This window comes from Corythoichthys intestinalis, chromosome 2 (genome assembly GCF_030265065.1).
Source record: "Corythoichthys intestinalis isolate RoL2023-P3 chromosome 2, ASM3026506v1, whole genome shotgun sequence".
NCBI lineage: Eukaryota > Metazoa > Chordata > Actinopteri > Syngnathiformes > Syngnathidae > Corythoichthys > Corythoichthys intestinalis.
The window spans coordinates 20,375,434-20,395,960 of NC_080396.1; the positions used below are offsets into that span (position 1 = coordinate 20,375,434).

Genomic DNA, 20,527 nt, shown 5'->3' on the forward strand with positions numbered 1-20,527 from the left:
TTATATTGACCACAAATACATTTCTGACCATTGACCTTGTTACCCCAAAATTTACTAACACTCACTTCTTGTGTTTCATATTACAAACATATCCTACACGTTTGGTAATAATCCTTTGATTCGTTCTTATCTTGAACACAAATATACAAACAGACACTTAAATATGGAACCGTATACAGTACATAAATAACTTCTGACTTCCGTAGGTTTCACCTACTGGCAGATGTAATAAATGCATTCCTTGTCAGAATCATGACTAAGCATGACTAACTGGAATCAACATATTTATCTCGTATAAAAAAACAAACAAACATTCTTACATACAGTGCCCTCCATAATTTTTGCCACCCCTAAAAAAGACACACGGTCCCAGGCTTCAACTGGGACCGTGTGCTTTGGTCAGATGAGACCAAGATTGAGCTTTTTGGCAACAAACACTCTAAGTGGGTCTGGCGTGCCACAAAAGATGCGCATGCTGAAAAGCACCTCATACCCACTGTGAAGTAGTGAAGGTGGGTCAGTGATGCTGTCGGGCTGTTTCGCTTCCAAAGGCCCTGGGAACCTTGTTAGGGTGGATGGCATCATGAATGCTTTGAAATACCAGGACATTTTAAATCAAAATCTGTTGCCCTCTGCCCGAAAGCTGAAGATGGGCCGTCACTGGGTCTTTCAGCAATGGCCAAATCTAAACAGAAATGGTTCACCAGACACAAAATCAAGCTCCTCCCATGGTCATCTCAGTCCCCAGACCTTGTTTTGTTGGCAAAAGGGGGTTGTACAAAGTATTAAGACCTGGGGTGCTAATAATTGTGACACACATTATTTGATGTCAAATATTTTTTTCTTTATGTGGGATTTTTTCCACACTGAATGAATGCATTTGTATTGAAGGTTGGATTTTTCTCTTTTTTTGCATTAAGGTCCCATATTATTTGAATAAAAAAAATATTAGAAGCTATAAAAACATCTTTTTCAGGGGTGCCAATAATTATGGAGGGCACTGTACACAGGATTACATTTGGAAAAAGGAGTTGCAATGAGCGTGTGCATCCAGAGAGCGGCAGTAATGCAAGTCCGGTGATTTAAAGCAGCTATTTTACGCTTCAGAAGAAGGAAACACCCCGCAAACTGAAGCTGTTGTTTCCCTTTCCGGAGGAATCGTGTCTTTCACCAATACAAAGCCAAAATGCTAACTCCGCTGGCACGGCTTGCGCCAGTTTTGCCCCGTTTCAGCTCTCGTTTACTGGTTCGGTGCGTGTCCCAGTCGAAGCCGAGCGGTGCTGCCGGTGCGACTGCCGTGACCGATCTACAGCAGGCTGCACCGAGTGGCAGCCATGAAGAGGTCAGCCGTTTTGTCAAGGTGAGTTCATATGATTTAATATGATTCCTTCCGATAAACGTCTTCATTCGCATTCTCTTGAATGTATTGTCGACGTTGTTTTATTTGTTACGACTGGTGCGAACCCGCCTGCGCGTAAATAATGTGGACGCCAATTACTGTATTTCGTGTTTTTGATGTATACATATATTATTGTGTGTAATCTGTTGATTTGCACGTTTTTTAATTGCACAAAATATTTTCCTAATGTATTTTAAAGTTTTATATAATATTTTAAAGTTAAAATGATCATATGTCAGCCGTCCAAGCATAAATACTTCATGATTATTTAATGCAAAGTTGCATACCTATATAATGTACTCTGTAAATCTAACAGATGATTGTTATTTCAATCGAAATGACTTCTTAATATCTGCAAATATCGTATTGTTTTCCAATAATCATCCATCCATCATCTTCTGCTTGTTCCGGGGTCGGGTCGCGGGGTCAGCAGCTTTAATAGGGAAGCCCAGACTTCCCTCTCCCCAGCCACTTCAACTAGCTCCTCCGGCGGGATCCCAAGGCGTTCCCAGGCCAGCCGAGAGACATAGTCTCTCCAGCGTGTCCTGGGTCGTCCTCGGGGCCTCCTGCCGGTGGGACATGCCCAGAACACTTCTCCGGGGTGGCGCCCAGGAGGCATCCGGACCAGATGCCCGAGCCACCTCAGCTGGCTCCTCTCAATGCAGAGGAGTGGCGGCTCAACTCCGAGTCCCTCCCGGATGACCGAGCTCCTCACCTTATCTCTAAGGGAGAGCCCTGACACCCTGCAGAGGAAACTAATTTCGGCCGCTTGTATCCGGGATCTTGTTCTTTCGGTCATGACCCACGGCTATTACCATAGTTGTGGGTAGGAACCTAGATCGACTGGTAAATCGAGAGCTTTGCCTTTCAGCTCAGCTATTTCTTCACCACTACGGAGTACGGACCGGTGCAGAGTCCGCATTACTGCAATAATAATAATAATAATAATACTTTAAAAAATATATAATAAAAAATAATATTTTCACTGCCCGAACATTGGGCTACCTCATACATATTTTATAGTTATTTAGATTTTATATTTTTATTCTTGCAAGCCACTTTCGAGATTTTTACTTGTCCTGCACTGTAATGGGAGATGCTCCACAATTTCGTTGTACAACTGTATAATGACAATAAAGGGCTATTCTATTCTATTCTAAATCAATAGTGTATCGTGTTCTTATGAAATGGGTGATTTCCACTCCTAATTAATACTCCCATAGAGTACAATTCTAAATGAAATTTTCTCTGATAAATTACTAAAATACCAAATTTACTTGAGTTCCCAATCACCTTTCGAAACAATTGCTTCCTAAAATTCGCCAAAGTAGTTATATTTGTATGTAAATACTCCCAAGTAACCAAAATACTCCAAAATTAGCTAAGATAACCACTAGTAGTGACCTAAGTACTTTGGCCTACTCATACTTTGTGAAAGTCACCTGCCTATAAAGCTTGCAATATTCGTCATCAGTCACCTAAAGGCCTTTTTACACTGCACTTGGTTCTCTTTAGGGCTGCAACTTAAGATTCAAGAAAAAAAGGGCTGCTGATTGACATTTTTTTTTTCCCTCTAGACAAACTGCTGATATACATTGTGTCAATGACTATTTTTTTAAAACAATAAAATCAAGTAAGGAAGAGGCAGACTGTAATAAATCAGTTTTCTTTATCCAACAGTTGTTCATAAATTAGGGCTGTCAAACGATTAAAACTTTTAATCGAGTTAATCACAGCTTAAAAATGAATTGTAATTAATCGCAATTCAAACCATCTATAAAATATTCCATATTTTTCTGTAAAATTTTGTTGGAATGGAAAGATAAGACACCATACGGATATATACATTCAACATACTGTACATAAGTACTGAATGTGTTTATTATAACAATAAACAAGATGGCATTAACATTATTAACATTCTGTTAAAGCGATCCATGGATAGAAAGACTTGTAGTTCTTAAAAGATAAATGTTAGTACAAGTTATAGAAAGTTTATATTAAAACCCCTCTTAATGTTTTCGTTTTAATAAAGTTTGGAAAATTTTCAATCAAAAAATAAACTAGTAGCTCGCCATTGTTGATGTCAATAATAATTATGGTGCTGGATCCCATAAAATCAGTCGCACCCAAGCGCCAGCAGAGGGCGAAAAAAAATACCAAAAAACACAAGTAACAAGAGGAAATGACACTTTGCTGTCATTTTAATCTGTTTGAGAGGGGCATGTGCATTAAATCCGTCAAATATTTTAACGTGATTAATTAAAAAAATTAACGCCCGTTAAAGCGATAATTTCGACAGCCCTATCATAAATACAATCCAAATCCAATTTTAAAGCACATCTCTTGTATGACAATTTACAAATGGAAGTTTTTGTTGCAAGGAGACTTTAAGCTGTTATATGAATGGGTTTGTGTGTGTGTTTTATTTATAAAAAGAAATGAGACAACTTTACTTTCTAATAAAACTGAAGTACTAATAGGCTTCACAAAAACAAAAAAAAAAGGGCACTGAAAACACTGATTAGCATAATCGCTAAGTAGCTTAGCGCTCCGTGCTAAGTAGTAACGTCTCATCAACAAAGAAAACAATACATTTGGCTTAATATATTAACCTCTGACGAAGGCACACTGGATCTAACAACACACATGACTCAAGACAATCTAGCTCTCGATACGTAAATATTATTGATTCAGCAGCAGCTTCTGCGTATGGCAGGGAACTCTCCCGCACTAATCATTGGCGCATGCGCAGACTTAGAGACAAGGCTCATGCGGGACTGCTGGTAGCTGCCGGCAAAAATCGATAATCAATTCATCGGCAACAAATTTATTAATTGATTTTTATCGATTTAATCGATTAGTGGTTGCAGCCTTAATGCTAACAATACTGACAGTAGCTTGAAAGTCATGGAAATGGGTTTGGTTGATTGTTTTAATAATCACAACATTTTTTTTTTTTTTTTTTTTACAGAATCCTGATTACCATGGCTTCTCCAGTGACCCAGTGGTTGATGAATGGAACATGAGACTGGGGTTCTTCTTTGCCATCTCTGTGTGTATTGTCATTGGAGGAACTTTCATTCACTACTTACCAGACCATGGGTACATTGCTTTTTTAAAATTTTATTATTATTTCCTTGTCAGTATTATGCATACCCTAATATAAAACCACAGTTTAACATGAATTTTTCTGTATTTCTGTTTCAGGATGCGCCAGTGGGCCAGAAGGGAAGCTGAACGCGTGATTATACAGAGAGAGAAAGAGGGTTTGCCTCTGATAGATGAAAACTATTATGACCCCAGCAAAATTGTTCTGCCCAGTGCTGGAGAGGAATAGAATGTACAACCATCCACTTAATTTGTTTCAAGAATATTTTATTTCACCATGAATTGTCGGTTTCTGTAAATATAGTGTGTGAACTATGACTCTCAAATAAAATGTTGTCAATAACCTGGCATTATAAAGTACTAAAAGTAAATCGAAGGGACTAATTTTGAAACAAATGCTCAGTTCCTAACACTGATGTTCGAAATTCACAGGATTATCTGTTTTGTAATCTGTCAAGAGAAAAAAAGTCATTACCGTTCTACCAATTAAACACATTACTTTGGGAATAATTGTCATGAATTTTATTGTGTACATTTGCTTGATACTCTGCACAATTTATTTGCTTAAAAGAATTATCCTACATAAAACTTGAAGACCACTTCCTCTATTAGTGGTAGGCTGAAAACGTAAGGTAATTTTTATCTGTTACATTCTATATTTTATCTAGTATACCAATGAATGATTGTTTTCCATCTCACATCTTTAAAATTATTTCCAATCATAAACATATTTGTGGTTTTCATGTTTCTTTTTGCAGATTTAGTTTTTTTTTTTTTTTTTTTTCTTTTTTTTTTTTCTATTAAGTATTTTATACATGGGCAACAAAACATGAGTCACATATTCCAATACTTCATCCAGATTAAAAATGGGTGGGATCAAAATCAGTGTGCAATTTTCACATTGACGATTGCACAGCCATTGACGGCGCTAGCATCCAATCCATTTTGACAGAGAGGCCTGGCAGCGATCACTCGCTTCCTCAAAATGGTTTTGATGTCAACCTATGTCAGTGGCACTTATAGATGAACGTTCATAGCCATCTCAATTTAAATTGGACATTCATTGTTATCAATGGCATCCAATGAGGTAAATTATATTTTTAAAATTCATTGGGAGTCATAACAAGAGTGTCTTTTTATCCATTTTCACATAGTTTTTAATTAAAAATGTACTATATTTTTTATTCGAAATGTATGAAAATCGTATAACATAAATATTATGTTTTTAAATATTCCCAGATGCGTTATTATTATTATTATATTATAATATATAATATAATATATATAATATTAAATGTAATAAGTATACAGTAAAATTACTGCATGTCTGACGTTTATGACAAACCAATCCGTTTGAAAACCGTTTAAAATTTAATTTGAGCAATGTATCGCTGTTTTAATATACACGCTCCACTGACTATAATGACACCGACGCAAAATGGCCGACGACCGATGGCGCCCGTTCTATTTGGGTCACAGTGTGCACCAACATCTAGCGTTATCTATGTGAAAATTAGCTCTGCAATGCGCATGCGCAACTAACGTAGGACGGAAGTTGTCTGCAGGCGCCAAGGCATACCAGGACACAAGCACTTCCCAGCCGACAATGACTTATACTTCTGTTTTTAACTGCTTCTAGTGACAAAGGAGTTGGTTATTTCAGTTTTATACAATTTTAGCATTTTATTGCACATCCAAGTGTATCATGCCTTCAATATTTTTGGACGGAGTGACAGTGCAGTTTCCTTTCACACCGTATGACTGTCAGAAGAAGTACATGGAGAAAGTGATTAAATGTCTCAAGGAGGTGGGTGTTAGCATCAGAATTAAAACTTACAAGCTAAAACAAATTATTTAACCTGAAACTGGAGGAAATTAATTTTTCAATGACTCGTAGACCGCTACGATCGTTTTTTAAAATGGCACTTATTGTTTGAAATTAACGTTATTCGTTTTGCAATGAAAAAAAAAAAAAATCTGTAAAAGTTACAAGAGCTCTCAAAATACAGAAATATTCCCTAATTTTTAAATAATATAACCTAAAATACATATACTCCTGAATGTGCTGATAATTTTCCCCAACGACATGCTATGGATTTTCAGTTACAATCGTATCAAAATATTGCTTGCATTTGCAATATGAAGCATATATGATTTCACTTACAAGTTGACAACCAATTTTTGACGGACACCGAAAAAATGAGTATGCATCAAATTAGGTAATATACTACGGTACCTTAGTACATCGAACATTTTCAGTCTCGCATTTGACAAAATCATGTACTGTATTTTCTGATCAAAAACCCAAAAGCTGTTAAGCTACAGTACTGTTTTAAACTTGTAAATCAAAAAAACAAAATACAGGCTGATCCTGGGCTTTTCTCAATTAAATTAAACAACAGGAATTTCATTTCAGTAATTCCTTTCGACGTCCCTAAAAATAAAGATTTAGCAAGTGATATTGTTGTCATTTAGTGAAAAGCAAGATCTGGTACTTAACCTAATAAGGCGCCTGCTGACCTAGTATAACAAAACGCAATTGGCCCAGCAGGCTCTTCCTTAACGAATTGGCTGCCATCAAGCCGGTAGATGTACAATCTATTTGAACTGGGAGGGATGGCAGTGAATAATTGAAAGTGTGAACAGAAAAACAGCAAACACTAACATTTCCTTTTAGCTTCTATTTCTATTTGGGGAAAGATGCACAAGGTCCTAAGTAATGTATTGTACACTTTTTTGCAGAAGTTAAATGGAGTCCTGGAGAGTCCCACAGGCACTGGGAAAACCTTGTGTCTACTCTGTGCCACCTTGGCTTGGAGGGAGCACTTCAAAGACACCATCTCTGCACAGAAAATATCTGAAAGGTTGGAGGGAAAAGAGATGTTTACCAATAAATCTCTAGAATTTTGGGGATCCGCTTCAGAAGCTGGTTCTACGGCAGGTATGTACTGTACAGTAAATACTCCGGATTCCCCCAGAAAACTTGCAAAGGCTGGTAGCCCACCTTGTTTTAAGTAAAAATAAATGAAGGGAATTTTGAATTAATGTGGGTTTTTAAGTGTTTATTAATAATAATTAAACATAAAGTCTTACAAAAGAGGAGTTTTAACTAAAAAATACTAGTCAATTCATTTCAGCGCAATAACAGAGAGCTGGGACAGGTTTGTGCACATTCAACTAGGGCTGCAGCTATCGATTATTTTAGTAGTCGATTAATCGATAAACTAGTTAGTTCGAAGAATAGAGTAATCGAATAAGGAACATAAACATTAAAATACCTGAGCTGAGCCTCAAACTATTAAAAAAAATTAATAAATGAGGGTCGAAGTACAACAAAAGAACACTTGGCTAAATTACATAGCAACAGTCCGCTAGCTTAAATGCTATAATAAAATGCTAACTTTTTTTTTTTTTTTTAACAATGCTCTTAAATAGTTCAAACCCATATTCCCACAAAAACGGCTAAATATACCTATAAACTAACAAATACATTAAAACCCATTAGCTCAAACTTAGCTATATAATAGCTTTTGTTGGTTTTAACTGGGAGCAGCTGCATTCAGCCACGTGAAATGAGTTATGTCATATTCACTGTTGCCACTAGAGGGCAGTGTATCCACCCAAATCAATAAAACTAAATGAAAACACTTTTAAAACTAACCATTACAAGCCACTTTAATGAAACGAATACTCAAAGCCCCAAAATTTAATTTGAATCTTTTTTCTAATCAAATTACTCTAGTTAATCGAGCAATCGTTGCGGCACTACATTCAACCATGGGGGTGGGGGTATCAAGCCTCACACAAACAAGGAAAGGAAATATGTTTTCTCCACTAGAGGGTACTCATGTTTTTCGGACGAGTGATGCTTCATTTCTGTAGAACTTTTTCTTTAGCCGGGATTTTTTTTTGTATTTCTTTGGCTTAATGTGGTTATGTAATAGGTTGTAGTACAGTATGATAAATTAAAAACAGTTCATAGAGATAACTTTGTGCTGAGAAAAAAAAAATAACAAAAAAAATGTAAGCAGGTACTTACAATGTTACTCAATGAGTATTCTTTTCACCAAATACTTTTTTTTACTTGTGCTTGAGTACATCTTTTGGGATGACTACTTTTAATTTTATTTGAGTAAAATTATTTCTTAAGTAGCACTACGGTTACTTGAGTAAAATGTTTGGCTACTCTACCCACCTCCGGTTGTTTTCCAGTCTCTTACAGTGATGTTCCCCAGATCATATATGCATCACGGACACACTCACAGCTTACCCAAGTGGTTAATGAGTTAAAGAACACGTCATACAAGTAAGATATCCTATTTCAATAGTTGTTGTTTTTGAAGAATCAAATAATGAATTTACAATTGATTGAATTCAGTTGTTAGTGCGAGCGTGTTATTTTTCTATCTTTGAAAGTTATATAAAGGTCTTATTAAGTCAAAAGTCAACATTTTGTGCCTGTACTTGAATTGAATTTAAGTTCTTTTATCTGTGATTCAGACCTAAGGTGTCTGTGTTGGGGTCAAGAGAGCAGTTGTGTATCAATCCAGAGGTGAGGCGTCAGGAAAGCAACCATGTCAAGGTAAGAGCACCATGCATTGATTGTGCCTGATAGTGTGAGTGTTGATTAAGTGGAGAATAATCCTTCATTTCGCAGCTTGAAAGTAGTTTTTCTGTGGGAAATGAATAAAATTAAAAAAGAAGAAAAAGTTATGCAATTATGATGTAAAAAAAAATCTCTAAAACTATTTTCAATACCAAAACAGTGCGAAAGATTTTAGTTATAGATCAATAAACATGAGTATTGCCTTTGTCATTCTTGAGCAGATTTATTTATTTATTTATAAAGTGCCAAAAAATTAATCAAACAATTGGTTTGATGCAGAAGTGATATCTTTGCAGAGAGTTATTAAAAAAAATGTATTTCCAGAAAACGTAGGCAGGCAGCATGCAGCAGAAAAAAATGTCTAAAGTGCAAAACATTGCATTGAAAACATGTTTAATAAACATTACTACTGACTGCTGGGAAAAAAATTAAACATTCAGTCAGAGAATTAAATGGAGTTTTTTTTCTTTTTGTGGGGGGGTGCTATTTTACCGCAACATTTCGCGGCCATGATAGGTAAAACGTGATATTCTGCACCTCGCCCTGTATTCCGCCTCCGCATTGAAATCTGCAGTATGTGGATTATAACTTGGGGGACTACCTTAACTTTTTATTTGACGCAATAAGATTCTAGCTCAGACTAAAGAAAATATTAGCCCACGTAGATTAAGCTATAAAGTGCGAGCATACAGTCGTTTTATAAAAGTTTGAAGGGATGGTGCTATTCTGTTTATATTTCTGTACAACTGCTTGTTTTATATTTCAGGTCCATATGTGTCGAGCGAAGGTATCGACAAGGTCATGTGTCTTCTACAATAATGTTGAAGGTAATAGTTTTATGTCTGCAATAATATACAAAACACAAGATTTCACTATTGTTTTTGTACTACAAAAAATCTTAAGTTTCAATTACATAGTCATCAGATGATTTTTTTTTAATGATTTATAATAATGTTTTGGTGATGCAGTTATATCTTTAATAGCTTCTGATGATAATGTCTTTTCTTCAGAGAAAAGTACTGACAGAGTATTGGTGGAATCTATTGTCGACATGGAAGACCTGGTCAAATTTGGCAACAAACAAAGGTGTGACTAATGTTTTGTTTATTTTCAAAGAGAGTTACGTGATTAATAGATCACAACACATGGAGCAAGCAATGACCCTACACTGCAAGACATTATTGTACATATGTATATAAAAATGTCAAATGTGGCATAGACTTCATAATGGTATATGGTACATTATGAAGTCTATGAATATGGAAAAAATCCTTTTTTTTTTTTTTTTTTCCTTAGGAGCTTTCCCAGAGAAAGTAAGATTGAAGCGCAATGCAAAAAAAAAAAAAAAGAATAATTGTTTTAAACACTTAGTGTTTTGCTTTTTCCTTCATTTTTGCATCCTTTTAGCATTTGGCCAAACACCAATCGGGTAACAATGACAAAACAATTTAATTAAAACAACTAGAATCTCATTAATAAACTGCCTTAAGGTTTTTTTACTGGACTTTTTTGGAGCATGCAGAAATTTGATATCGTATTTGTTTCTGTTTGCAGGGCTTGCCCATATTATCTCTCACGTTCTTTAAAACAGCAGGCTGATGTGGTCTTTGCGCCGTATAACTACCTGCTGGATCCAAGGGTAAACTGGCTGTAATAGATACTATATTATCATTTTTTAAAATTTGTGATGCTATACAATTTAACACATTTTAAATGTATTGTATTTCTTCAAATCCTTCTATTTAGAAAATTAAAACATGGAAGTGGTAAATGGTGTTTTCTTTCCTTATTTTCACTTTCACTTTCTGTCTCTTCACAGACCCGGAAAGCTCACAGCATCGATTTGGCTGGATCAGTGGTCATCTTAGATGAAGCCCATAATGTAGTAAGAAAACATTGGTTTTACTCTCTTTTTTTTTTTTTATTATAACCAAAAGCATGATGTAGTAGTATGGAACCAACATTTTTATTGAATGAACAATAAAGGCACTATGAGGGTGACTTGCTACATAGCATTTTAATGAAGCATAGCATTATTTTACATCTTTCTAATTAGAGATGCACGATAATATCGGTCATCGATAATTATCGTCCGATTATGGCAATTATGACGTCACACAGATAATCCAGATAAAACGAAATTCAACTGATAATGCAATCTGATAATTATATACTTGATTTACCCTCCAAATGTGCGCAATCAACAGTTTTGTCCGATTCTGCTAGTTTTAAGGAGGTGTTTTTGCAGTGTAGTAATGTGATATACAGTGGGGAGAATAAGTATTTGATACACTGCCAATGGGTTTTCCCATTGGCAGTGTATCAAATACTTGTTCTCCCCACTGTATGTTAGGAATGGCTTACTTTTAAATGCATTTTTGTACAACTTTGGTGTTTACTCCTTAAGTAATTGTTGCCAAAAGCTTACTATTACACAATGTCATTGCCATTGTTTAGTTGTTGGAATTTACTACTTGTTCACATTTGATGTGGAAAAAAATTACATTTTTTGCACAGTAACATTTATCTTTGTATACTTTAAAATTTTACATATTTGAACAGAATTATCGGCGTGACATTATCGGTTATCGGGGTGGAAGGGGCAGGTAATTATCGGTTTTCGATATCGGTTGAAAAATGTATTATCGTGCATCACTATTTCTAATGTTAGAAGTAAACCTTTTTTACTTTCACTTTTTTGTCCTAATGCTCACTTCAAATAATTCAACACATTTGCACTGATTTGTAGGCCTGCGCGATTTTTAAATACCGTATTGGCCCGGATATAAGACGGCCCTGATTATAAGACGACCCCCTCTTTTTCAAGACTCAAGTTTGAAAAAAGACTTTGTGAACACCAAATTAATTTTTATACAGAAAATAATTACAGTACATCTGAAACAAATGATTATAACAATATATTTGAGAGAAAAAGCATGTTATTTTGCCGTATTCAAATCTTAATATCTGAACATTTAAATATGTAAACTAAAGTGCAATCACATTTGTAAATGCATGGCTTCTCGTTTTTGAAATGTAAATAAACCAATCTGTTGTGATAAAACAACAAAATTGCAATAACTGCATTAACCATCAAAGTGAAGTCTAACTGTAACTGTAGTCTTGAAACAAGTCTGAATAAAGAAAAACATTGCAATAAAATAATGCAAACTGGTTAAACTTGAGAGTAGCTGAGATCTGTCATGACAGAACATCGCTTCAATGATATCTGGCACCATCTAGCGTCGTGAATGGGTATAGTGTCAAGACTGCAAATATAAGACGACCCCCACTTTTTCAGTCTTATTTAATTGCAAAAAACACTGTCTTATATTATTATATATACAAATGGTGACTGTAAAAAATGTTATAATTCTTGCATGAAATGATTCATTTAAAAAAAAAAAGTATGCTTTATTATTTATTTATTTTCGCAACAGTATAAATGCCGATGTGATGTGGGTTAATTGTTCAACTCTTAATATATTAAGAGCAAATGCAATGGCTAACAGAAAAAACATTGTAGAAATGCTATGAACAAAATAGCTAAATTTTAACTTTTTTTTTTTTTTTTTTTTTTATTTAAACATGTCAACGCATATACAGGTATTGTGGTTTACTATATACTGTACATGTTATGCAAGTGATTCTCAAGTTGTGTTTTCTTGTACAGGAGAAGACGTGTGAAGAGGCAACCTCATTTGACATAACGCCATATGACCTAGCCTCTGCTATTGATGCGCTAACCAGATTGCTAAGTGAACATGTGCAACAAGCTAGCCTTGGGGAAGCTTCTTCATCTGGTTTGTAATGTAAACTGCCTCAATTCTTGTCAAAATGGTTGTCATTCTCAGCTAGAGTGTGTTTTATGACATGTATTTTAATGTTCAATAAAACTTTACTTGAATACAGCTGACACATTAAAAGAAATGTGCACATCATTTGCCCTAAAATGTTAGCTTTCTTTTGCTACAGGTTTAAACCCAGAAGCTGTTGCTAATCTCAAAGGTAAATATACAAATTAATTTTCTCATGATGCCAACCATTTATTGTTCTGTAGGCGCGAACAAAACTTGTTGTTTTTGTTATTTGCAGAGATTGTGTTGAAACTGGAGGAAGCTATTGATTCCTATGAGGTTCAGGATGATAAAGGCATAACAAAACCTGGAATGTAAGGGAAAATTGAATAGTAATTCTCTATTTTCATTGAGAAGTATAACAGTGCAGTAAAGAAATATATACATTTAATTATATTTATGAAATCAAATAAGAATAAAAAAAAAACAATTGTCACAACCAGAGGTTGCGCTAGACTTTTTCGTTGTCTGTCATTTTGACTGACAGGGTCATAAAAATTCGGTCATAATCTATTTTTACCCGTCACTTAAATTTTTAAAATGATGATAATGACATTGTGGTGACCCTTTGTTTGGCATAATTCACCTTCCGTACTTGTGTGTCCATTTAGTCGAGCGCGTTACCGGCTACGACAGTCACGTGACAGAGACACTTAAGAGCCGCGCGCGGTCCCCTCACTATCCACTCGCTCTCGCTATATGATTGGCCGAAGAGTCGAAATGCTCTCCTGTGAAATGCCTGTTTAAAAATGTTCCCGTTGTTACTTCTTGCGTTCGCTTATAAGTGCCCATTTAAAAAGGAAAAGCGATGGATGATACTACACACAGAGCGTATTATTAACAAATGTTAAAGTTGTATAATCATATAGCGAGAATAAGGAACGTCACTGACAAGCGCAGGCCCCCGCGAGTGGATAGTGAGGGGAATAGGATAGTGCGCCTACAGCTAACAAGACTCTTAACATTGCATACCGCTTCAACATATTCAATAGTATTTAGTTTTCATTCATTTTAAATTAATATTCTGTCCGAACAAGCTTAACAGAGAATCCACACCGTGCCATCACACATCAAGCAGATGAATATGTAACTTTTTCTCCGCAGTGACAAAAACAGCTGACTGTGGCCCCAGTAGGTAGGTAGCCTACCATATGTAGCATATGGAACAATGAAATTAACAGTTCACCTGCTGTGGCCTGAACGTAGTCTCACACTTTCCTCCTGGTGCGCATGGACTTGAATTGCGTGCCCGCTTGTGCAGTCCCTGTTTTTTCACCTCTTTTATCAACACCATCGTCGTTTTGGGGCTTTTTGAAGAATCTTCGGACACTCAGTTGCCTTGACATTTTTCAGAGTAAGGCCAACGACGTCATGCATCAAGAGAAACAATAGCTAATTAATATGCTCACTCGCCACCCTGTGGTCTGGGGTGTGAATTGCAACCGGTCAAAATGACGGATGGACTTCAGTTTTTTCCGTCACCGTTTTAAAAAATCGGTCAACGACGGAAAATATTCGGTTAACGCGACCCCTGGTCACAACAGAACTGAAATGAGTTTGTCACTAAAAGACGTATAATTTATTTGCAGTGCGAGGGTAGTGGGGAATTTACATTCGTTTATTTGTTGCCAGCCCTCCCAATTCAATTCAATTGGATTGGATTTCTAGCGCCGTTAAGACAATCCTCAAATTAAAAAAAAAAAAAAAAAAAAAAAAATCATCAAAAGGTCTATATTACAGTGCTGGCCAAAAGTATTGGCACCCCTGCAATTCTGTCAGATAATGCTAAATTTCTCCCAGAAAATGATTGCAGTTACAAATGTTTTGGTAGTAATATCATAATTTATTTTGCTTGCAATAAGAAAACAGAATGAAAAAAATTTAAATCGTTATCATTTTACACAAAACTCCAAAAATGGGCCAGACAAAAGTATTGGTACCCTCAGCCTAATACTTGGTAGCAATACCTTTAGACAAAAAAACAGCGAACAACCGCTTCCGTTATTCTTCACTGAGTTTCTTACAATACTCTGCTGGAATTTTTGCCCATTCTTCTTTAGCCAACTGCTCCAGGTGTCTGAGATTTGAAGGGTGCCTTTCCTTCTCCAAACTGCCATTTTCAAATCTCTATGGGATTCAGGTCTGGACTCATTGCTGGCTACTTTAGAAGTCTCCAGTGCTTTCTCTCAAACCATTTTCTAGTGCTTTTTGAAGTGTGTTTTGGGTCATTGTCCTGCTAGAAGAACCATGACCTCTGAGGGAGACCCAGCTTTCTCACACTGGGCCCTACATTATGCTGCAAAATGTGTTGGTAGTCTCAGACTTCATAATGCCATGCACACAGTCAAGCAGTCCAGTGTCAGAAGGAGCAAAGCGACCCCAAAACATCAGGGAACTTCCGCCATGTTTGACTGTGGGGACCGTGTTCTTTTCTTTGAAGGCCTAGTTTTTTTCCTGTAAACTCTATGTTGATGCCTTTTCCCAAAAAGCTTTACTTTTGTGTCATCTGACTAGAGAACATTCTTCCAAAACGTTTTTGGCTTTCTCAGGTAAGTTTTGGCAAACTCCAGCCTGGCTTTTTTATGTTTCTGGGTCAGAAGTGGGACCTTCCTGTGTATCTTACCATAGAGTCCCTTTTCATTCAGATGCCGATGTATAGTACTGGTTGACACTGTTGTACCTTCGGACTGCAGGACAGCTTGAACTTGTTTGGATGTTAGTTGAGATTCTTTATCCACCATCCGCACAATCTTTCGTTGAACTCTCTCGTCATTTTTCTTTTCTGTCCACATCTAGGGAGGTTAGCCACAGTGCCATGGGCTTTACACTTATTGATGACACTGCGCAGGGTAGACACAGGAACATTCAGGTCTTTGGAGATGGACTTGTAGCCTTGAGATTGGCCATGCTTCCTCAAAATTTTGCTTCTCAAGTCCTCAGACAGTTCTTTGGTCTTCTTTCTTTTCTCCTTGCTCAATGTGGTACACACAATGACGCAGGACAGAGGTTGAGTCAACTTTAATCCATTTTAACTGGCTGCAAGTGTGATTTAGTTATTGCCACCAGCTGTTATGTGCCACAGGTAAGTAACAGGTGCTGTTAATTACACAAATTAGAGAAACATCACATGATTTTTCAAAGGGTGCCAATACTTGTGTCTGGCCCATTTTTGTGTTTTTGTGTTTTGTGTGAAATGATTTTTTTTTTTTTTTTTTCCATTCTCTTTTGTGTTTTTTCATTGCAAGCAAAAAAAATGAAGACATTACTACCAAAGTATTTGTAATTGTAATCATTTTCTTGGAGAAATTCAGCATTATCTGACAGAATTGCAGGGGTGCCAATACTTTTGGCCAGCACTGTAATTAACAATAAGTACATTTAGATGATTAAGATTAAAAAAAAAAAAAGTATTTAAAATTAATAACTATATAAGGGAATGTATTAGTACATTATTCCTTATTATGTGTTTTCATATTTTCTATAAAACATGTTTTTAATTAAATGTTTTATGTAAAAATAGAAATCTTCTATTTCCTTTAGTTTTTTTTCCATCTTTGTTATGTATTGATTGCTTTTAAAAAATGTTTATATGTGTTAATTCTTTTTTGTTTAATTTTTAGAATTTTCTTTTTTTTCATTGAGTATTTTCCAATTTTTGTATTTTTTCAATTTAATTTTCTACATTTTTTATCTATTATTTCCATGTGCGTATGTATTCCCCCAATGCTTTTTGATGTAAATTTGATAAATGTAAATTCAATCATGAAGGGGTTATATTTTGATTGCTTTCAATGTATTTTATTTTTTTAATATAAAGTGTGTTATGTACTTGCAGCTTCATATATGAGTTGTTAGAGAGAGCCTCCTTGACATACAAAACCAAGGACACAGTGTTTGAAGCCCTTGAGCAGATCGTTGGATTCTTTGCAGGACGTACGTATGGCTCACCTAGCTTGCTCTCTTGGAACGTAGTGTATTTTGTTACTTGTAACATTTGTTATTTAAATACAATATTTTTTGCGAGTAACATTTAATTCACCATTCTTAATCACTGAAAAACTTATTTTTATCCACATAGATGTAAACTTCATACTCATGCAAATAATCTTTTTCGCAGAGCCAGGTTTATTTACCAATACAGGTGGATTGCAGAAGCTCATGGATATGTTACAGGTATGTCAATTTGAGGTACATATTACTGCTATGAAGAGCTACAAACACTTCTTAAAAACTGACTTAACAAGTCCTGTCATCAATTTGATTAAATCAGTTATGCATACTCACAAAATTGATAGAATGTCTGTTTCATACATAAGCCATGATTAAAAAATATATATTTATCCCTATTTCAGTTGGTATTCTGTGGTGAAGCATCGCAGAAGGAGCTGCAACAGAAAATGGAGGCTAATACAGCTTCCTTTAAGGTGAGATTCAGACACAATAGCCGAGGTTACATGCAGACTTTTTCTTCATTCCAATTAAAATCGTTACGATTAAAACCATTCTGATTGAAGCCCTCAGGTGAACTTTTTACATGATTGAACGTGATTATTCCGATATCGTGTTTACATGTGTTACAATGTCTAATCGGGATGTCCGTACTGTTTTAAATAGTTCACTATTCTGAATTTTTCTGCCGTATAAGCATGCAATGATGTTAAGCTCTTTTAGAGTTGTTATTATTAAAACAAAACTCTGACACGGACACATTCTTTATGTGTATGCGTCACTACTTGTTTACATCTGGACAGAGCATGCGCAGACATGACAGCCTGGCAACGAATCAACGTATACAATGCAGGATTTGACATTTAATCAGTTTGGGAAAAGGAATATTCACCCCATGTGAATTGGAATGAAATTTCTCTCAATGTGTTTATATGGATTTTTTTTATTCGGTTTAGTCTTATATTTCGATTGTAATTGGAATATTTGGCTCCATTAAACCTATTACTCGGTCGTTTTTGTTTTGCGATACATCACACATACATACAGTCCTACTATAGGGGTGAATCCATCACAATTTTCTGCTCGATCACCAGCCGGGATGAAATAAAGACACTGCACGGCGTTCAATTTCACCCGACCAAAGGCTTCGTCTACATCCAAAATGAAAAAAAGGAAGAACGCAGCATTTTATTTTTGCTTCTTTAGACCTGTGTACGAGTTCATCAACGTTTACAGGCTGTGTGCTAACAGTGCCTGCTATTGTGGCAAATGTTGTGCAAAAACATCAAAATATTTGTCATTGATATGTAACTGTGTGTAATGCAAGTACGTACGTACGTACGTACGATAAACCATGCATCCTCATCTTGATTTCTTGGTCGGTTACGCTAATTCTTCACCCAATCAAGACGCTAATTCACATGGTCACCTAAGCTCGGCCAAAATAATCCCAAAATGTCAGCCCTTACGATTGTGTCATTTTCCTGCATTTATATGGAATAGCAATACATATTTCAAAGTTACTTATGTATATTAATGAGCACAAATACAACTAAACATTAGCGGGCTAATGTGGCTAACTGACTCTAGGCGCAATTGGCGGACAAGATTCATTCTATTTTTAGTGATTGACCAATCACACGATTGAGCGATCGATGCATTTTAAGTACTATTCGTATTTTTCTCCAAAACGAGAAATTTGTGCATTGCAAAACTTAAAAAAAAATTGAATTATTTTCTTCATTTGAGCTTTTTATTTTTCAGCACCATGTTGCAATTTATAATGATCCTCCAAAGTAGTTGCTTCATAGTATTCATACGCACAATTTTCTGTAATGGATTTCTCCCTTTTTTGAGTAAGCTCTGTATCGTTTTTTGTTGTTGTTTTTTGCTGGCCTCAGGTTCACATCCATAAAGACACCAGCGCTCAGAAAAAACAAAAAAATGGCGATCCTTGGGGTTCATCAACAAAGAAAACAGGTAAAAACGTTGAGTTTTCAGTGGTTAAAGTGATATGAATAATTTTTTCTATTTCGGGGCATTTTTGGGTCACTTCCCTGTTAACTCATTGGCTGCCACTAGCAGAGTAGAAAAACATTTGTCGCCCCTCCCAGTCAAAATGGTTTGGACATCTAGCACCGTCAATGGCAGTGAACGGTGAGCATTCAGAGCTCGTTCCTCCAGTGTATATGAATTGGCCGTTGTCAATAGCGGTCAGTGAGTCAATTTTGAGTCACTTCCTTGTTAATTTTAGGGTACTTACAGTTCAGTTCCTGCACATTTTGGGTCAATCTGGGGTCACTTTCTGTGCATTTTTGGATTATCTCCTGTTATTTTAAGGCCTTTCTAGGTCACTTCCTCTACATTTTGGGGTTTTTTCAGGTCATTTTCTGTTGATATCGGTCCATCTTTTTTCCTCCATTGGAAATGTATGGGGCCATTGGAAGTAAATGGTATTGGTGGAAATGTACATTTTTCGGGGAAAAAAACAGTATAACTAGCTTTTTTTTTGTAAACTGTTGTCACAATACAAACATTTTCAATTCGATATCGATACTCAACGAAATACTCCATACGATTTTTAATGAAAAAAATAAATCGTTTGCTTTAATGAACTCTTTCAATGCCATTGACGATGATAGACGTCCAATTATATGGCTGTTAAAAACTAAATTAAAAATATAAATGCGTTTAATCACTAGTTAACGTCCAATCCATTTGGACTGGGAGGGTTGCAACAAGCAAATGAATATATTTGTTCATCCAGTGTCGTCCCTCCCACATCAATTGGATTAGAAATATATTGCCATCAATGGCAGCCAATGAGTTAACAAGGAAAATGCAGAAATATATTACTATCAAAAGTCGAGCAAAATCCTTTTTACCGCATGACAACAAATTTGTGATGATCGTTGCTCATTTAAATACTTTTGCAAATCTATATCGTATCCAGATACGAAATTTGAGTATCAATACTTTTGGTAACCCTAGTAAATTATGAATTTAATTTAAAAAAAAAAAATAGAAATATGAGCATTGAAATGTTTTTCCCATTAGAAATGAATGAAACTTTTTATTTTATTCCGAAAATACATTTTTGCAGTAAAAGTACTTTGTTACTATACTTAAGTACATCTTTGTGTATTTGTACTTTACTCGAGTACAAATATGAGGTGATACTTTTTACTTTTACTACATTTTACAGCACGTATCTGTACTTTTTACTCCACTATTTTTCAAATTGTCTCCTGCATTAAACGTTAATTTTTGTTTGTTTTTCTCTCATTGTGAATTGATAATTTCCTATTCATGCCTCTAGCACAATCAATAAGCCCCGTGCAAGTATACCGTTATTGAGCACTAGAGGTGGCAACACGAGTACAAACAAGATTAGGTAGGTGAACAAGATATTGACCAATAAAAAAACAACAGTGAGAGCAGTGCGCCTTCAAATGGGTGCCGCACACTCTTGTACAGTAGGTTGGGGGTATGCACCTGATGGTTGCTTGCAATCCCCCATTAAGATAAGTTTTGGTGTTTTTTGAGCTTGTTAAGTTTCTGTTAACAGTGCAGTCAATACTTTATTTTAAAAATATAAAATATATA

The 20,527-nt window shown here is 35.7% G+C and overlaps 2 protein-coding genes across 3 annotated transcripts in view; both read left to right on the top strand.

The window, feature by feature from the left end:
• Nucleotides 1-1,097: 1,097 nt before the first annotated feature.
• On the top strand, nt 1,098-5,014 carry ndufb11 (NADH:ubiquinone oxidoreductase subunit B11). The gene is made up of 3 exons (XM_057823244.1): nt 1,098-1,360; nt 4,374-4,504; nt 4,610-5,014. Exons 1-3 carry the CDS (start codon nt 1,187-1,189, stop codon nt 4,737-4,739), a joined length of 435 nt encoding a protein of 144 aa, XP_057679227.1. The 5' UTR covers nt 1,098-1,186; the 3' UTR covers nt 4,740-5,014.
• Nucleotides 5,015-6,048: 1,034 nt separating this feature from the next.
• rtel1 (regulator of telomere elongation helicase 1) overlaps nt 6,049-20,527 on the top strand; it is a 52,138-nt gene continuing 37,659 nt past the window's right edge. For both annotated transcript variants that reach the window (XM_057823232.1, XM_057823223.1), the window contains exons 1-15: nt 6,049-6,317; nt 7,253-7,451; nt 8,723-8,816; nt 9,011-9,092; nt 9,883-9,943; nt 10,127-10,202; nt 10,671-10,755; nt 10,936-11,001; nt 12,790-12,919; nt 13,092-13,124; nt 13,212-13,287; nt 16,809-16,906; nt 17,091-17,146; nt 17,326-17,397; nt 18,823-18,901. In XM_057823232.1, the coding sequence (XP_057679215.1) occupies nt 6,216-6,317; nt 7,253-7,451; nt 8,723-8,816; nt 9,011-9,092; nt 9,883-9,943; nt 10,127-10,202; nt 10,671-10,755; nt 10,936-11,001; nt 12,790-12,919; nt 13,092-13,124; nt 13,212-13,287; nt 16,809-16,906; nt 17,091-17,146; nt 17,326-17,397; nt 18,823-18,901 (1,309 nt within the window). In that variant the 5' untranslated portion in view covers nt 6,049-6,215. The remainder of the gene's footprint in view (nt 6,318-7,252; nt 7,452-8,722; nt 8,817-9,010; nt 9,093-9,882; nt 9,944-10,126; nt 10,203-10,670; nt 10,756-10,935; nt 11,002-12,789; nt 12,920-13,091; nt 13,125-13,211; nt 13,288-16,808; nt 16,907-17,090; nt 17,147-17,325; nt 17,398-18,822; nt 18,902-20,527) is intronic.

Coding starts and splice junctions, on each gene's coding strand:
- ndufb11 (XM_057823244.1), top strand. CDS start 1,187: ATGCTAACTCCGCTGGCACGGCTTGCGCCAGTTTTGCCCCGTTTCAGC. Junction 1,361..4,373: donor AGGTCAGCCGTTTTGTCAAG/GTGAGTTCATAT, acceptor TTTTTTTTACAG/AATCCTGATTACCATGGCTT. Junction 4,505..4,609: donor CACTACTTACCAGACCATGG/GTACATTGCTTT, acceptor TTTCTGTTTCAG/GATGCGCCAGTGGGCCAGAA.